The sequence below is a fragment of the Carlito syrichta genome, unplaced genomic scaffold (assembly GCF_000164805.1).
Source record: "Carlito syrichta isolate Samal-C Ts95f unplaced genomic scaffold, Tarsius_syrichta-2.0.1 Scaffold308807, whole genome shotgun sequence".
Taxonomy (NCBI): domain Eukaryota; kingdom Metazoa; phylum Chordata; class Mammalia; order Primates; family Tarsiidae; genus Carlito; species Carlito syrichta.
Window position 1 is genome coordinate 438,022 of NW_007252903.1, and position 15,057 is coordinate 453,078.

At 36.5% G+C, this 15,057-nt stretch overlaps 1 protein-coding gene across 1 annotated transcript; it reads right to left on the bottom strand.

The window, feature by feature from the left end:
* Positions 1–1,816: 1,816 nt before the first annotated feature.
* Positions 1,817–13,885, bottom strand: LOC103268268 (ceramide glucosyltransferase; the record flags this gene model as incomplete). Its single annotated transcript, XM_008065825.1, has 7 exons — positions 1,817–4,366; positions 4,827–5,016; positions 5,489–5,575; positions 6,469–6,647; positions 9,804–9,916; positions 11,770–11,871; positions 13,783–13,885. Coding segments are annotated over 7 exons (945 nt in total), but the record flags the coding sequence as incomplete, so codon positions are not given.
* Positions 13,886–15,057: the final 1,172 nt, after the last annotated feature.

Sequence of the window (15,057 nt, forward strand, 5' to 3'; positions counted from 1 at the left end):
TGAAAAACTCCAGAATGTCTGAACTATTTTCATTCTCATGAGCACAGTCCTGTGGTATGTACTAATCTTCTCTGTCAATAATGTATGCAAAGCATCTTTAAATGAGCTTTATAGTAATTTGCATTCTTGTTTTGCAGGTTTGAATCTGGTTCTCCAGAATCTTTTTTTTTTTTTTTTTTCCAGTTGGGGTCTCACTTGGTTGCCCGGGTTGGAGGCTCACTACAGCCTGGACCTCCTGGGCTCAAATGATCCACCTTAGTCTCATGACTAGCTGGAACTACAGGTGTGCACCACCACAGCCACTTAAAAAATTTTTTTTGGAGAGACAAGATCTCATTATGTTGCCTAGCCTGCTCCTGGACTCCAGTGATCCTCCAGCCTTGGCCTCCCAAAGTGCTGGAATTATAGGCGTTAGCCATCATGCCTGGCCTTTAGAACAATTTTTAAGAGAATACAGATTGTTATAATAAGTATGATTTTTAAAAAAACTTTTATGTTTTTTCATAAGTTTTAAAGCTGTGGTAGGCAGAACTTCAAACAATGTGATCCAGTGGCGAAACATACCACACTATCTGATAAATATAGGGGTTACTCCCAGTCAACACGAATGCCATGGCTACCTAACTTTGTGATCAAAGTGTCTCAGCTTCCTCACTCTAAAATAAGACCAAGGGATCTTCGAGGTTTACTTAGCTATAAAGTTCTCAGACTTACTAAACTTTGTGTCGATCATTTCTTAAATTGTAGGTTTAGAAGTATACAAACTGGCCGGGAACGGTGGCTCAACCCTGTAATCCCAGGACTTTGGGAGGCCGAGGTGAGAGGATTGCCTGAGCCCACAGGTTCAAGACCAGCCTGGGTAACTTGGTGAGACCTCATCTCTACAATAAATCAAAAATTATTCGGGCGTGGTGGTGTGCATCTGTAATTCCAGCTACTTGGAAGGTTGAGGTGGAATGATTGCCAGAGCCAAGCAGGTTGACGCTGGGGTGGCCGTGAGTGCCACCGCACTCCAGCCTGGGCGATGGAGTAAGATTCTGACTCAAAAAAAGAAAAAAAAAGAGCCAATAATTCTCCCAGTAGAATTATGAGCAGAGTTCAGGCCTCACCCAGAATGATTAAATCAAAATCTCTGTGGGCAGGGCCCAAGCATATGTATTTTTTTTTTTTTACAAGTACTCCTGGTGATTCCAATAACCAACCAATGCAGAAAAGTCCTACTTTAAGTCATACAGTCTTGTGGTATGTACTAATCTTCTCTATCAATAATGTATGTGAAGCATCTTTAAATGAGCTTTATAGTAATTTACATTATGGTTCTTCAGGTTTGAATCTAGTTCTCTAGAACTTTTTTTTTTTTTTTGAGTCGGAGTCTCACTCTGTCGCCCAGACTGGAGTGCAGTGGCCGCTCCTGGCCACTGCAGCCTCGACTTGCTGGGCTCCAGCGATCCTTCTGCCTCAGCCTTCCGAGTAGCCGGAATTACAGGCGTGCGATACCACGCCCAGCTGATTTTTTGATTTATTGTAGAGATGAGGTCTCGTTGCCCAGGTGGGTCTCGAGCCCACGGGCTCAGGCAATCCACTCACCTCAGCCTCCCAAAGGCGCGGGATTACAGGCTGAGCCACCAAGCCCGGCTCTAGAACTTTTTAAAAATTTGAGTTGGGGTCTCACTCTGTGGCTTAGGTAAAAAGATTTCAAAATTCATACTTGACAGAACTCTTTGAATAATTGTGATATGAGTGGCAGATCATGTTAGCTTATTTATAAAAGTATAAGGTAAAAGGAGAATAAGCAAGAAATACATTATTGCTACTGTTTTGATTGTATTCAAATTTTTATTTTTTGAACAAAAAACTTAAGACAATGATTTTAAATAATAAAACATGGTATATTCTAGACACTTACTGGGTTTCTTAGACTGTTTATTAAATTTGGACTCCTACAGTTCTGTTGTGATGCTTTCTTTAACATTTTGTATTATTTCTTGCCATTTTATCATCACTCCAAACTTGCTAAACACAGAAATCACTCTGTCTGCTTAAGTGAAGCTTCACTTTAAGGAAATACTCCACTACCACATTAAACACACATACAGAACAGTCATTTCTTTTATATTTACAAAATATAAGAAGTCTGTCCAGCCATTTTGGTTTTGTAGTTACATTGCTCATGTTGAGATCAGCAAAAACCCGCCAGGTAATAAAAAGATTTCACTTCAGCAGTGTAACGGATGGCATCAACCAAACTTCATTAAACAAACTAACAAATTACAGATACTGTCAGCAAAATTCAACTCATGAAATAGTGATAAAAAAAAAAAACAAACATGTAGTGGGTCACAACTAGACTGGTTTTCACTGTATAACTTTCCTCAGGGAACAATACCACCCATTTCACGGAAAGAAAGGAATATGCATCCAAGCCTTTGTTCATAAAGAAAATGCCCTTCAAACAAATTCATCATAAGGCAAAAAAAAACCCCAAAACAAAACAAAAGAATGAAGCAGTTTGGCCCAGAGAAAAGCTTAAACATAATGTGTCTTAAACATTATTTATAGACATATTGCAATTTAAACCATGTATGTAGTCATTAGACAGTTAAATGAATTGGCTCAGTAAAAAGTGTTTGTTTTCTATAAATATGTAGTTATTGCTAATATGCTACACATTATGCTTTGCCATGGAAACTGGAGTAACTGAGAATGTAAAGCTGCCATATTGCCAGTGTTAGTCCTGCAGCAGAAGTCCATGCCATCCAGTCCCGAAGAGAAAGCGAAATACTACTACCAAAAAAAAGAAAAGAAAAAAAAAAAAAAAGAAAGAAAGGCTTATGCACTGTCCCTTACATTTTTGCTTTTTTTTTTTTTTTTTTTTTAAAAAGCAAAAACAAGTCCAGTTCACCACAAGTTAAGCACAACCTGACAAGCAAGTTTAGCGGCATGATGGGGAAGAAGCGTGAGGGTGGCATGCACTGACAACTAGCACTGATCTAGTCTATTTTGTCATACAAACTGGAGTACAAAAATCCAATTTAAATAAGACTAGACTATAATAGTTAAAAAAAAACACATGGTAGACTTAGTTTGATACTGATTATTTTTAAGAGTAAACTCATCCTGCCCCCTCTTAATACTCTACTGCAATTTATTTATTGATGGCTAGAATATTTACTTCCTTAAAAAAGATATTAAATACCTGTATCATGAAATTACATTCTTATTAACAATAAGACATACTGTGTAAGAAAATAGCTCATGTGTGAAATGTGTCTGAAACGCATTTTTCCTTACAACTATCAAAACATCCATTCACACTAAAACAAAACCACTCCCAAGCCCCCTGGAAAAAAAGTTAAGGAAAGATGGGGTGGGTTGGGGGAGAAGCAGGGAAGGAAAAGATTTAGCTACGCTAATTACAGCACAGTGATTAACAATGGTTCAAGACAGAACCAACAAGAGTTGGTCAAAAAGATGCCTTCAATACACGGCTACAATTAAAAACCAAACTCAGTCACTTTTGGTTCATTGCAGTGAGACCAAAAAGTATCTCTCACAGATTCATAGAAATACTAGACTCCAGCGCTTTCATTATTATTTTTGTTTTTCTGTTTGTTTCTGCAAGGCCTAGCTACCTTATTACAATTTATATTTGCTCTGCAACAACTACAAGAGGTAGGCATGAAGCATGAAAAAGTTTCTCAGCGAGTTCCTCACTGTGGGCTGTACACTGCATCATCCCACCCGCTTTGGACAGGAGTCATCATCGCCTTCTAGTCTTTTCCAAACCCCAACACAAAGCTTCTGCCATCCTGCCCACAAATGTTCTGAAAGGGCGTACTCACAAATAAGAAACTTTCTCTACTAAAGGATACTGTCATAGTGTTTGTTGCAGAGCATTCATATATATGTATTTATTTATTTAAAAAAATAAACAATAACAACAAAGAACAAAACCGGGTTCCTAGAACCAATTCTCTTGATTCTCTACTTCCACAAAATAAAGTGTATCATTTGGCCAAGACTACAGATGTGTTTTTTTTTCACAGATGCAAGTGCCATGCAAAAATAAATTAAAGAACAGATAACAAAACATACATGTGATAAAACTACTGAAGGTAGAACTTTAAAAGCATTTATACAAACATAATTTATAATACTTCTCTTTTTTCCTTTATATACAGTCACAAAGCTGTAGTTATACATCTAGGATTTCCTCTGCTGTACCCCCACAGCGCAATCTGTAGCGACCAGTTCTCCAGCTTATAGTAGGGTCCCATAATGCCGACAAAAAAATATATATTGTCATAGATTCTCGGATGAACCAAGCAACGGCATAATCAAGTTTTGAGAAACACAGTGTGCCCCCCTAGGAATTAAAAAAAAAAAAGTTTAATTTACTTACTATCGGATTAAAGACATGATTAAAAAATTAAATTCTTGGATTTCACTTTTCTAAGTATACTACATAAGTCTGCTTCCTGAGGTAATTTAATTGCCATGCCATATTGTTTAAGAGAATACTAATTATTATTAGAAGTAGCATTCAAATAACTGCTATCCTAATGTGTTCTTAGTCTGAACATTTGTTGGCTTGCTTAACATGTTTTTGGAGCCTTAATAAAAGTGATTATGTAACCAACTGAAAGTTGCAAATTGAGTTACGTTTTGTGTCAACAATCTACTACCAAAAGTAATGTTTAAACCTGATATTAGGCTTCAATGAGGAGTTGAAGAATAGCTCAGATAGATTTTCTTCAACCTTTTCTAAATTAAAATAGTTTTAGTTTCACAAACGACTGTCAACCTTTTCATGCCTATCCACATACCTGGACACCCCTGAGTTGAATGTAGTCAAATATAAACCATGCCAGGCAATGACACATGAAAAATACCATAATATCCCATCTGAATACATGGTGGGCTGCCCATCCAATAATTAAGCTGGCAACAAAGCATTCTGAAATTGGCTCACAAATGATTGTAGCAGGAAGCATGTTTATTCGCAATTTGGTCCACCTGAAACATAAAATGGATTTTCTTTAAAATAATAGCCTGGCTGTAAGGTTAAACAATTTTTTTCCCCCAAAAGAACTAACTTTTTACTTTGTCATATAAAGGACCTACTCTTTAAAAATTTTTTTAAATGAATTTCTATTTTTTTAGTATATTAAAGAAAAAATGTCTACAAAATCATTTGTATGGCTTATACTCTGACGAACATAGACTATAAAACTTAACCCAAGTGTAGAAAGGTAGAAAATAGATTAGCATATTTTTAAAAAAGTCTCAACATCTCTTTTTTGAATGCTTTCAGTGTTACAAAGCAAAAGAAAATATATTTAGACATTAAATTTAATACAAAAGTCAGACTTTTCTGGAAACAAACAAAAATCTGACCTTTAGGTGCATTTTTTAAACCACGTTAGACCATGTGAACCCCCCTCCTCCCTTCTTTTCATGAAATATAAAAAGAATACAGGTGATTTACCTGATCATTCTGGATTGAAATTGAGAAATTGAATACGAGCCAGAGTTTTGCATCGCAACTTGCGTGGACATGGAAAACCTCCAACCTCTGAAAATTGAGATAATCATAAAATAAGCTACGATGATGAACACATGCAAGTATGACTGGCTACACATTTATTAATCACTATGAAGACTAAGCAACTGCTGACCAGTCATCAGGATTAGCCCATTACTTAAAGCATATCATTCTTCTGGATGTTTTAGCAATTACATTGACTCATGACCATCTGAAAGCTAGAAGAAAACCTCCTTAATCGACAATTTAAGAAACTGAGAATGCATTCATTCTGAAACTACTAAATGAAGAAGGTTCTATATTTAATAGTTTGGCCTCTGAGGACTACTCGCCAAAAAAAGCCCCCCGAAAACAAACCGCATGAACACCATCATGAGAGGATTTTAAAAATACACTTCAACTTTTAAAATCACACTTTAAATAGATAATCATACAAGGCAATGACTCCCTTTAAAATGAAACAAGTATTTTGTGATAGAGAAATGCTAAGTCATTCATATGAATCTTGAGGTAGCTTGTCAGCAAAGCATCAAATAATTTACCAAGAGATTTCAAATTGTGAAATGCAAGTCTTTAAATTTTCACCTCCTGGCTTATGAGTGCACTGATAGTTTTAATTCTTCTAAAACACACAGAAATTTGTATCAATACTAATGAAAATTCACAATCACAGAGAAGCCTCCTTTTAATCACTTTAAAACAACTTAATTTGAAGAATTAGAGGATTTAGAACATATACTTGTTTCATTAGTTCCTGTCTACAATTGTGTAATTAGAATATGAATCACTTTCTACAATTATTGGCCTATTCTATACTCTCTAGTAAAAAAATAAAATAAGCCCGAATCCATTGGTTGAACGAAGAGAGTAAATCAACAGAAGTTAGGTAATAAAAATACTATGGCTTAATTTAGTTTTCTTACCGGTCTGCTATTGCTTTGGCCATAAAGTAATCTTCAGCAATGTACTGAGCAAAAGCTATAAGCCCTCCTGCTTGATCTAACACATCCTTTCTCATTAAACAAGACATTCCTGTTACACATTTGAAACCAGTTACATTGGCAGAGATGTAATATCTTGGATGTGAAGTTCCAAAATACACCTGGCCCAAAAAACACAGATATAAACAATTAGAATTTTATGTTAAAAGTATGATGTTTATACACTGTTTTTCCTAATGATTTTTTTAAAAATATGATTGAGTGAATATTCTATTATTCTTACATAAACTATACGAACAAAAAGTGGTACACAATAGTGTTTATATATCATAAGCAGTCAGTAATTTAAAGACTTGTCCAAATAAAACTAAATTTGGATACATGTAAAAATATCCCTTATTTATTTATTCATTTTTTTGAGTTGGAGTCTCACTCTGTCACCCAGACTGGAGTGCAGTGGCCGCTCCTGGCCACTGCAGCCTCGACCTGCTGGGCTCCGGCGATCCTTCCACCTCAGCCTTCCAAGTAGCTGGAACTACAAGTGCGCGCTACCACGTCCAACTAATTTTTTGATTGTAAAGATGAGGTCTCGCCAAGTTGCCCAGGCGGGTCTTGAACCCGTGGGCTCAGGCAATCCACTCACCTCGGCCTCCCAAAGTGCTGGGATTACAGGCTGAGCCACCGAGCCCAGCTAAAATATCCCTTATTAACATATAAAATATTAACAAATATTTTTAATGTATCCTATTTTTAGGATGTTCATGTAAATACAAATACATGCTCCTACTTATTTTATTTGGATCAATAGATCTACATATATATTTGTATGTATGTATATTTGTGTATATATGCATGCATACACAAACAATCCATAGTTATATCATCCTTCATGACAATCCTGTTCCTTTTCTTGTTTTCTTTCAATGCTCTCTGACCCTAAGTCACTGAGATTCCTGCCAATTTTCCCAATTTTGTTTTTCTTTTTTTTTGAGTCAGGGTCTCACCTTGTCAATCCAGCTAGAGTGCAATCGCATGCTCACGGCCTACCACAGTCTCAAACTTCTGGACCCAAGTGATCCTCCAGCCTAAGTTTCCTGCGTAGCTGGGACTACAGGCATGCACTACCATGCCTGGTTAATCTTTTTTCAAATTTTTTTTTAGAGATGAGGTCTCACTATGTTGCCTAGGCTGGTCTTGAACTCCTGGGCCCAAGCAATCCTCCTGCCTTGGCCTCCCAAAGTGCTGGGACTGACTTCAGGCATGCGTCACTGTGCCCAGACTTTAAAAAATTTTTAATTACTTTTTCCAGAATTACAGTTTTGGGATTTTGATCTTTTAGGACTGTGATTTGTGGAATTTTAGATATCAGGGATTTTAATCTTTGGGATTATAATATTTGAAATTATGACATTTAGGACTGTGTGCTTTTAAAACCTACGATTTCTTGCAGTAGGAAAAATATATTCATAGGCAGTATTAAGAAAGCTCACTGTTCAAACTGCCAAAGGTCAAATGTAAGTCCCCACAATGTACTTTTAACTCTCCAGATCTGTGGCAATCATAAAACGCAATTCAAAAGCGTATTAAGTGTAGAATATGATTAGGAGCAAGCAGTTATATTTAGACTGAAACCATGTATCTTTCGTTTACAACATTAAGACAAGTTTTTCCACCTAAATGTTTAACAGTACAGGAATGATTAAGTATGGGACATACATAAGAAAGATTATAATACAGTCAATAAAAATTACTTTTGTGAAAAGTTATTAATGATGTGGGAAAAGTTTAAGCGGTGACAAAAATAAGATACAAATAGCTTTTAGGGTACTATCTCAACTATGTTTTTTAGAAGGCTCATATCAAAACAATAGAATCCAAAGTGCCAAAAATGCTAAAACAAAAACAAACACACTTTAATTTGTAAATATAGAAACTTCCTCTAATTGGTAGGGTTATAGGTTTTATTTTCACTTATTTTTTGCTTCTGATGCTTTCCCATAATTTGTAGTTTCCTACATACAAGTTGTTGTTATTATTATTATTATCATTATTTTGAGTCGGAGTCTCACTCTGTCACCCAGGCTGGAGTGCAGTGGCATGCTCCTGATCACTGTAGCCTTGACCTGGCGGGCTCAAACAATCCTTCTGCCTCAGTCTTCCAAGTAGCTGGAACCACAGGTGCATGTCACCATACCCAGTTAATTTTTTGATTTATTATAGAGATGAGGTCTCGCCAAATTGCCCAGGCTAGTCTCAAACCCGTGGGCTCAGGCAATCCTCTGGCCTCCACCTTCCAAAGTGCTGGGATTACAGGCATGAGCCACCGTGCCCAGCAACAAGTTATATTTATTATTATTATTTTGAGTTAGAGTCTCACTCTGTCACCCGGGCTGGAGTGCAGTGGCACACTCTTGGCCACCCCAGCGATGACTTGCTGGGCTCTGGCTATCCTTTCACCTCAGACTTCTGAGTAGCCAGAACAAGTTATTATTTTTAAGTTGAAGAGAAGACACCAAGGGAAAACATAAAATAAATCTCTCAGATATTTATCAGAAATCTGATTTAAAAAGAAATTAAATGGATTTTATAATAACATATGAGCAAGTTTCTTTTTTTGTATATTTGAAATATTTTGTGATTTTTTTTTTTTGAGTTGGAGTCTCACTCTGTCGCCCAGGCTGGAGTGCAATGGTACGCTCACTGCCACTCTAGGGTTGACCTGCTGGTCTCAGGCGATTCTTCCACCTCAGTCTTCCAAGTAGCCAGAACTACAGGCATGTGCTACCATGCCCGGTTAATTTTTTGACTTTTTGTAGAGACAAGGTCTTGCCAAGTTGCCCAGGCTGTTCTCGAACTCATGGGCTCAGGCAATCTTCTCACCTCAGCCTCCCAAAGTATTGGGACTACAGGCTTGAGTCACCTCGCCTAGCCTTTTCATGGTATTTTAGAAAGGTTCTTTTCAGATTGAGTATTTGAAAGAACACTGTGGTCTAGAACTGAACTCTGGAACTGAATGTGAGCACAATAAGGAAAAAGAATATACTGTGTTCAGCTGGCAAGAAGATCACAAGACAGTTCCCGGGCACAGGTGTTCACTGCCAGAGTGCAGTTAGAGGCCTAAGAATTTCTTCACTAACGAAAACAGTTGCTCTCAACTTGAGGATTCTAGAACACAGTAGTTTCCCAAATGGACTTTATACCATTAACTTCAGATAGCTAGTCCCAATTCTCAGACTTAGAACAACTTTAGTAGTCTCAAGCTTTGGGCAGATCAGGGATCTGATAACATGAGTATTATTTATAACTACCATACTTACCTGTTCTAATGTGGCAGCAAAGCCCTGTCTGTCTGCTACGTAAGGCAGCCCATGAACCAAGCCTACTTTTTCTGTCATTTGATTAACCATGTCAGTAAGTGTGTCTGGAATTACTACAAAAAACAAAAACAAAAAAACAAAAGGTGGGGAGGGAGAGAGAAAAAAATTTCCTTTTAGCAAAGGTCCACTAATGTAAAGTATTTTGTGAATTGTTATTGAATTATTAATAAAGGTAAATTCTTTTAAACATTTGGATCTAATAAAATGAATCACAACCACCTTTCCGCATAGAATACAAAATTTCAAAAAGGCATAATTTATGAAAAGCTGATTTATTCTATACATTTTTAGCTCAGTATATATCTAATATGTATCAGAGGCAGGCTATACCTTGAAAATGTTACCCCCCCATGTCAGAACTTCCAAATTTGAATAAGGATAATGTGTCCTATGCGAAAAGTTTCAGGAGCAGACAGGGGTCAAAGGAACTCAGTGCCTGTGCTGGCTTCCCTATTCTCCAACCATTGGAGATGAGCTGCTACTTTCTCTGTGGGTATAAGTATATCCAATTTCTTAGAATTGCTAACAGGAAAGGAATGTGATTATATTTAACAGAAATCTGTATGCTGAAAAACATAACAAATATACAATAGCAAATAAGTTAGCAAATGGGAAGAATGAACATAATCTCTGGCCATGTGTTGTTGATCGATGTGTAATATCTCTGATTAATTTGTAGGAGTGTTACACTTCTATTTATTTGAAGTTTACATTTTAGGCTAATATAAATATTTATAACATTGTCCTATTTTCTTTCTTTATTTTTTTAGGATTAGAAAATATAGTTTATTTAGAAAGCAAATTTGAGAGAGAGAAAGAGGATAATCACCTCCTCAAGGTAGGGGAGGGGGCCAAAGCCAGGAAACATGGCCTGGTCATAGTGCAAAGAGCACATAGTTACACCATAGCTTAGCAAGGCAGTGGCTGCACTATTTTCTTTTTTTTCTGAGTTGGAGTCTCACTCTGTCGCCCAGGCTGGAGTGCAATGGCATGCTCACAGCCACCATGCAGCCTCAACCTGCTGGGCTCCGGCGATCCTTCCGCCTCAGCCTTCCAAGTAGCTGGAACTACAGGCACGTGCCACCACGCCCAGCTAGTTTTTGGTTTATTGTAGAGATGAGGGCTTGCCAAGTTGCCGAGACGGGTCTTGAACCCGCGGGCTCAGGCAATCCACTCACCTCAGCCTCCCCAAAGGTGCGGGATTACAGGCTAAGCCATCAAGCCTGGCTCTGAAGACATTTTTGGTTGCTACAACTGAGGAGGGGGTGTTACTGGCAGTTACAACTGCAGGGAGGTAGAGGTCAGGGATGCTACTAAACAACCAACAGGACAGCTCCCACAACAAAAAATTATCAAGCCCAAAATGTCAACAGTGTTAAGGTTGAGAAACTTAAGGTAATTTGAATATAACAAAATATTACAGAATATTGAAAGTTATAAATGTTTAAAAATGCAAACTGTAATTTCAAGATATAAAAGGCTTCTTACTAAAATCATTGAAGTAAAAAGCCATGTATATATTCCAATAAATGCATATAGTTTAGTAAAATATGCACCTATTAATTTCTGCCTCTGTTTGCCCAAACCCGTTGAACATAAGTGTCACACAAACTGGAAAAGTTACACACATGAGAAAGCTTGTAGAATGTATAACATAACAGGACTATTTTTTTCTTTAATGGTGGGAATTTTCCCTTCAAAATGAAAATATTTTTATCATGTGACATTCTAAGTTAGGATAAAAAAATCCAAAATCTTAGTAAGCATAACTGGAAATATTGCCATGAAATAATGATAAAACAAATTACTCTTTTAGGCAAACAGAAAGGATTGATAAATATACTTTCAGATTGCTTTTAGCATTTTGTCATCAAATAGTTTTACAAAATAAATAAGAAAACCTCACCTCTTATTCCACTATCACAAATCCATATAAGATCATACTTTGCAACTTCATATCCTGGCATTAAGTTATTAATTTTAGGATTAATGCCAACCTTCTTGCCACCTAAAAATGTAATAATACAATAGTAAAAGACTCATGTAACATTAAAAATACTTTCTAGTACAGATTCATGATGGAGAGAAGTGAAAAGTATTGGCATATTTAAAAACTTAAATGAGCACGCTTTCACATTACTTTTCCCCTATTATTAATACTATGCATTTTTACAAAAAAACTGTTCATTCTCAAAAGGAGAATTACGTCACTTATCTTTGAAATTCACTGTTTCAGCTTTTCTAATTCTTTAGTTCTTGCAATAATAGTTAAGAATCAATCAATATTTAATGGCAATTGTACAACATGGTGACTATAGTTAATAACAGTGTTATTGCAGACTTGAAAATTGCTAGCCGGGCTTAGTGACTCAGCCTGTAATCCTGCGCCTTTGGCTGAGGTAAGTGGATTGCTTGAGCCCGCAGGTTTGAGACCTGCCTGGGCAGCGAGACCTCATCTCTACAATAAATCAAAAAATTAGCTGGGTGTGGTAGCGCGTGCCTGTAATTCCGGCTACTTGGAAGGCTGAGGTGGAAGGATCGCCGGAGCCCAGCAGGTCAAGGCTGCGGTGGCCGGGAGCGGCCACTGCACTCCAGTCTGGGCGACAGAGTGACTCCAACTCAAAAAAGAAAAAAAGAAAATTGCTGAGGTTTTTCACCACAACTAAATGATAAACATATGAGAGAATATTCAACACTGTATTGTATACTTAAAAACTGCTGAGAGTAGATTTCTCACCTCAAATAAATATGTAAGGTAATGCATATGTTAATTAACTTGATTTAGCCATTCAACAATGTGTATGTATTTGAAAACATGTTGTACACCATAAATACGTAAAAATTTTGTTAATTTAAAAAATGATTATAGGAATAATTTTTAAACTGTGATAATTGAAACAGCATAAAGAAATTAACCAGTTGGGTGAGATTATATTATATTTAACAGAGATTTGTGCACTGAAAAACATATGTGTGTGTATATATAGAAATACATATATATATACATAATTTTTTTTTTTTAGTTGAAATCTCACTCTGTTGCCCAGGATGGAGTGCAGAGGCACGATCACTGCTCACCGCAGCCTCAACCTCCTTGGCCCAGGTGATCCTTCCACATCAGCCTCCCAAGCAGCTGAGACTACAGGTGCACACCACCACCCTGGCTATTTTTTATAAAGATAAGGTCTTGCTATGCTGCCCAGACTGATCTCAAACTCCTGGGCTCAGGCAATCCTCTTGCCTTGGTGTCCCAAAGTGCTGCATGAGCCACTGTGCCTGGCTAGTAAATAATTTAAGATAGCAAATGTGAGGAACGAACATAATCTCCGACCCTGAGTTGATAGATATGTAATGGTTCTGATTAATTCATAGGAGTGCTTCATATATTAATTTCAAATTTGTATTTTAAGCTAATAAAAAATTTAAATCATTACCCTATCTTCAAATAGCAAACACCTCATATCACTTTTATTTTTAAAGAGAGATCACACCAGGCCTCTATTTGAAAAAAAAATTTAATGGCAAATACACTTCTACAAGTCTTTAGAATATGCCTATAGGCTTTTGGAAAAATACTCTTTTTGCAACATAATAAAAGTGAATTCTATTGCTCACTCCCAATTATAGTCAATGAGAAACAGAAAAGGCACACACTCAAAATACTAAAGAAACAAAAATAATAGACTCATGTCTGATTGATAAGTATAGTTTTTGTGTTATTTGTTAATAGCAGATACATTTTTTCAAAACCTTTGTTTTAATAACTTTTCTCAAAAAGATGTAAAACCTTTCATTACTTCAACAAACATGCTTTATTAAAGCAAACATGGTAACACCTTAATCTATAGTTTAATGCAGAGAATATTGCTGATACTTAACACTATCACAGCAAAATGGTAGTATAGAATTTGTTACTTACCTATAAATAATCTAGCATCAACATTTGGATACTTCCCGAGAAGCTTCTTACATACATCAATGGCTGGATCATCATGATCTTGTACACAAAGGAGTACTTCATACTAGTCAAAGAACATATTTTATGTAAATTAACCTTTTAAAAAATAAGCTCTTATTAGCATTTACTTGTGGAATAAAAAGTATAAGAAAATGAGCAATTGTATACACAAAGTTTTAAAAGTTAAGAGACTATTCATAATGGATGTAAACACTTATGGTAACAAGTATTGCTTTAATGGAGAGAAGCTTCCCCAGATTAGAGGTCTATTAGCAAGCAGAAAGGATAAGGAAAAATCGGTGGTGCCCATAATTGTAGACCTGTCATTTCCAGATAGGCATGTTCTAAGTAACTGAACTGGATTTAAAACTAGTCCATTGTCTTCATTACCAGTGATTTACTGAATTCTCCCCGGATGCCTAGTAGAGTTAAAAGGACATAGAAAGGAAGCAAAATAAACACACCTTCTGTTTTTTCAAAGCTTTGCCCCCATACTTAATATTATTTCATGAAGGTGCAACAAATTACATACAAAATCCCATTATGATGCATTTAACGTTTTTTTGCTTGCTTTTCCAAATTCTTCACATGGAAAGACAAAATAAGATGAGATTTTTTTTGTTGCATAATTTTTGGAACAAAATATTATTTGATTTGATTGGACACTTAGCTATCTTGAAAAGCATGCTTAGTCTTGAAACTATGAAAATACCCAGAATTTTATTTCCTCCAGTGCTATGTTTAGTCTTAAACAGTAAATTAAGAAAGTCATTTCTTAACACTTGACTGGCTGTGTCAAAATTACCCTGGGGCATTTATTTTAGAAAGAGCATTGGGCCCTATTCTTGACCTTTGCATCAGAATCTCTGGGGTGATTCTGACATGTAGCCAGGTTTATAAGATCTTAAGCTAAACCTCTAAATTCCCATTCAGTTAGCTACTAAATTTTTAAAGTATTCATTTTCACATACAAAGATGCTACTCTATAATTTTGTGGGATACCTATTCTAAGCAGTAATTTTTTTTCAGAAGTGGTGATGAATTCATGCTGACTCAATGACAAATTTCCTACTAAATCCTCTTCTAAAACTGGTTGAACAATTTTTTTTTTTGGAGTTGGAGTCTTACTCCGTCACCCAGGCTGGAGTGCAGTGGCATGCTCATGGCTACCACAGCCTCAACCTGCTGGGCTCAGGCGATTCTTCCGCCTCAGCCTTCCAAGTAGCCAGAACTACA